This window comes from Terrapene carolina, unplaced genomic scaffold (assembly GCF_002925995.2).
Source record: "Terrapene carolina triunguis isolate 2854851 unplaced genomic scaffold, T_m_triunguis-2.0 Scaffold558, whole genome shotgun sequence".
Taxonomy (NCBI): Eukaryota; Metazoa; Chordata; order Testudines; family Emydidae; genus Terrapene; species Terrapene triunguis.
This window is the reverse complement of record NW_020664909.1, coordinates 14,670,614-14,674,930: the sequence shown is the minus strand read 5'-3', so window position 1 is coordinate 14,674,930 and position 4,317 is coordinate 14,670,614. Positions and strand designations below refer to the sequence as shown.

General features: G+C 49.3%; 1 protein-coding gene across 1 annotated transcript in view; it reads left to right on the top strand.

The window, feature by feature from the left end:
• Positions 1–3,638: 3,638 nt before the first annotated feature.
• TIMMDC1 (translocase of inner mitochondrial membrane domain containing 1) overlaps positions 3,639–4,317 on the top strand; it is a 14,112-nt gene continuing 13,433 nt past the window's right edge. The window contains exon 1 of the mRNA XM_024209449.1: positions 3,639–3,829. Within this exon, the coding sequence (XP_024065217.1) occupies positions 3,720–3,829 (110 nt within the window). The 5' untranslated portion in view covers positions 3,639–3,719. The remainder of the gene's footprint in view (positions 3,830–4,317) is intronic.

The following is a 4,317-nucleotide window of genomic DNA, read 5'->3' as shown; positions in this document are numbered from 1 at the left end:
ACATTTAAACACATTCTTGGGGCAGTGTGTTAAAACTGCCCTATTCTGTGAGTATATCATTTGTAGTGCAGCTGTGGTTTAGGAGCCCTCGTTAAGGACCAGGATCTTACTGTGATAGGCGGTGTACAAATGCAATAAAAAGAGAGTTTACAGTCTAAGACAAGAGACAACAGGTGAATACAGACAAGAGAGGGGAGCCCAAGGAAACAGTGAGCCAATACTGGTAAGTATGATAGGCAGAGGTCTCAGCACACCAGCTGGCTAACTGTTGTCAAGTTTGCTGTGGGCATCGTGGCAAAGGGGAGCTTTAAGGAGGGATTTGAAGGAGAACAAGGATATAGCTTTGCAGGTGTTTATGGGGAGCTCCTCCCAAGCTTGAGGGGCAGCCTGGGAGAGAATATGAAGGTGCTTTTAAAAAATGTAACAAGTGGGTGATGAAGGCTGGCATCATTAGCAATGCAGAGCCAACTCAACAGCATATGTGATGGGTAAGGTGAGGATAGGCTGGGAAGGGCTCTGAAAGTGAAGGTATGTAGTTTGTGCTCGATGAGATGGAGAAGGATGAGCCAATGGAGCGATAGAAAGGGATGATGTAGTCAAAGCAATGAGCCAGGCAAATGATCATTTCCAGCAGCATTTTGAATGGGTATAAGCAGCAAGAGCTCAGCCTCTAGAGCATCAGCACTAATTTTCCAGTCAGAATTTAAAAAGAAGAAAAAAGGTAGGAACTCTAAAGTACACAAGGACCAGCTCAGGATTGTAGATTGTGAGGTGGGGGGGGGGAAGTACTACTCCCTCTTTTATTTCTTTAGTTCTGGGTACAGTATGGTTAAAGTTTCCCTGAACTATACTTTTGCATTTTCAGAAAGGAATATGGCTTTGGTTTCATTTCTTGTATTTTTTTTTTAAATATCCTTTTATACTACTGAACCATACAGAGAACTAATGTAAGGAACCGTAAGCAGAGGCACTGGTGTGAATGACCTAAGCATCAGGATTGAAACACAACTTCCTCCAACTATACATTCAAATAGGGTGACCAGATGTCCCGATTTTATAGGGACGGTCCCGATTTTTGGGTCTTTTTCTTATATAGGCTCCTATTACCCCCCCCACACCCCAGTCCCAATTTTTCACATTTGCTGTCAGGTCACCCTACATTCAAATCACAATAGGGCTGAACCTGCCATATCTCTTTTAGAAGTAGATAAATGGAGCTCCTTGCCCTTTACTGGGGAAAGGAGGCCAATGAAATCTTACAAACCAAGATCCTTTTTGTACTTTGTGTGGACATTAAAGATTCCCTAGTAATTTTTGATAAAGTGAGGGTTGGCATATCCCATTTCCGGGCTGTTGTACTGTGTGCTGGCTGCCATGTTCCACTTTGGAGGTGCTACATGTGTAATAGAAGTGGGCCAGTATTGCCAAACTTTCTTCATAAACATTAGTTCAAATAAAAGCTGCAACTTTGCTCCAATGTTCTTGGTGACCCTTTTTATTAGTTTTCCACAAATATTTGTACATGTAATTTTTTTTTTCTTACATGAATGTTGGCAGAAAGTGTAAGTCCTAGGAAAACTTGTGCATGTGTTTCCATGGTTGTCATGAAATATTTTTATTTTTCTTCCTCACTTATAAAATTCTCAGGCAATCAAAAAGCAGAAACAAGACCGTATAAGTTAGGTGAGCAATCAGACACCATAAATTGCAGAAGTGAACAGTTCACAATTAGCCTATAGGCTGAAATACAGTTGCATAAAGTATTAAATACTTTTTAATAATGAACAAATCAGTAGAAATCAGTCTGTTTTGGGATAATTTGAAAACGGGGGGAAAAAGATTACAATTCATCAAATTATTTCCTATGAGTAGATTGCCCCTCTACTGTATATTGCATAGTCTATTACTTTGGAAAGCACCCTGAGAAACAAATTGGTGTTTATTTTTGTGGGTTCTATTAAGCTGGAATCCAGGTTTTCAGGATTTGGAGTTTCTTGGATTTGAATAAACTAGTGCAGTTATCAGTCTTACCAACCACAAGCATTCAGGTCCCTACACTTAATTTGATTGGCTTAAAAATACACCTCTACCCAACTATAACGCTACCCGATATAACACGAATTCGGATATAATGCAGTAAAGCAGCGGCTCCCGGGCGGTTGGGGGGGGCGGGGCTGCGCACTCTGGCAGATCAAAGTAAGTTCGATATAACGTGGTTTCACCTATAACGCAGTAAGATTTTTTGGCTCCCAAGGACAGCGTTATATCGAGGTAGAGGTGTAATAAATGGGGTGGGGGTATTTTTATTTGCTTCTGGTTTCTGAGCCCACTGGATCCTCTTGAGTCATGTTCAAGCTTTTCTCCACACCCATGAGGTCTACAAACATACCTTTTTTTTTTTAAATGAAAGCTGCGCCTCACAAAAGTCACCTGAGTCCAGGAACCGGGGTTTTGGGGGGGGGTGGGGTGGGGAACACAACTAAGAAGTTTGTGATAAAACGGTGAGTGTTGGTGACATTATTCCTGAGATGTGTACTCCAACATATGTATGTTCACTGGATCTTGGGCAGCTGGGCTGCCTTGTTCTCTACTTTCTGCTGGCTGAAAGCTGCTGCTTCTGCTTAGCACTAGGCAGTCATCTTCCAAGCTGTGGAGAGAGAGAGGGAGTGAAAGTCTGCTGGGGGAAAGCATTTTCCTTGGTTAGCAGTAGGTATGCATCTTCCAAGCCACTGGGGCATAGGGAGAGAGAGAAAGAGAGTGTTTGTGTGCGTGAGGCTCTTTCCTTGGTTAATGGAGAGAGAATGTGTTGGTGTTAGGCTGGGGGCTCTTAGGCCATGTCTACACTACAATCTATAGTGGATGCAAGTTATGTGGCTGTACAGCTGCTGCTGTTGGTATATTGCAGAGGTAGGCAACCTATGGCACGTGTGCCAAAGGCGGCACACGAGCAGATTTTTAGTGGCACTCAGACTGCCTGGGTCCTGGCCACCAGTCTGGGGTGGGGGGAGGGTCTGCATTTTAATTGAATTTTAAATGAAGCTTTTTAAACATTTTTAAAACCTTGTTTACTTTACGTACAACAATAGCCTAGTTATATAAGATAGACTTATAGAGAGAGAACTTCTTAAAACGTTAAAATGTATTACTGGCACGCGAAACCTTAAATTAGGGTGAATAAATGAAGACTCAGCACACCACTTCTGAAAGGTTGCTGACCCCTGGTATATTGCTTGGGTGCCTGTACACTTGGCTGCTTGTGCTCCATGGGGTGGTTGCGCTGGAACAATTTGTATGGGGGGGGGGGGTGCTGAGAGCCACTGAACCAAACTGTAAACCCTGTTATGTGAGGGAAACCACTTCCAGGCAGCACCCCAAGTTCCTGCGCTTATGCCCAGGGGTCGGGATCCCAGCGTGCCACATGCCGCCCTCTGGGCGCTGCCTGCTGGGGCTCTGGGGCAGCGCGTTGGGCAGCGCACATGAACGGGCAGACAGGGCCGCGGGGGCAGGAGAGGGGCAGCCCGGCCCCTGGGCGGGGGATGTGCGGGGCGGGGCCAGGCCGCTGCTTGCGCTGCCCCTCCCGGGCGGCAGGGGGCGGAGCGGGGCCGAGCCGGGCCGCTCTTGCCGCCGGGGAGGCGGGGCCGGGGGGACCCAGGCGTCCGGGACCGGGCCGCGCTCCTCGCTGCTGGGCCGGAGGCTGGAGCCAGCGGCAGCAGCCGGGCATGGGGGCCCCTGGGAGCGGCCCGGAGCTGGGCTCGGCGCCCCGGCACATCGGCACCGCGCAGCCCCCGGACACGGGCTGGGAGCGGCTGCGGGAGCTCTGGCACCGCGAGTGAGTAACGCCGGGCCGGGCCTGCAAGGGCATAGCTAGGGCAGCCCGTCCCCCTCCCCGTGTGTGTGTGGCGCCGCCGCCTCCTCCTCCCCCCCTCACGTACATTGCTGTGGTTGTCTGCTTGTGTGTGTGTGTGTGTCTGTCCCCCCTCCCCGACACCCACACACTCTGCTGTGGTTATCTGTCCCCTCCTCTGTCCCTCTCTCCGCCCACACACTGCTTTGGTTGTCTGTCCCTGCTCCCCCACTGTGGTTATCCGTGTCCCCCAACACACACACCTTGCTGTGATTGTCTGTCTGTCCCCCGCACACAGGCATGCACACTCTGCTGTGGTCAGGGGCGGCTCTATGTTTTTTGCTGCCCCAAGCACGGCAGTCAGGCAGATTCAGCGGGTGATCTGCCGGCAGGGCCGGCCCCAGGCACCAAGCACCCAAGCTGGTGCTTGGGGCGGCACCTGGAGGGGGGCGGCGGCGCGGCGCTCTGGCCGC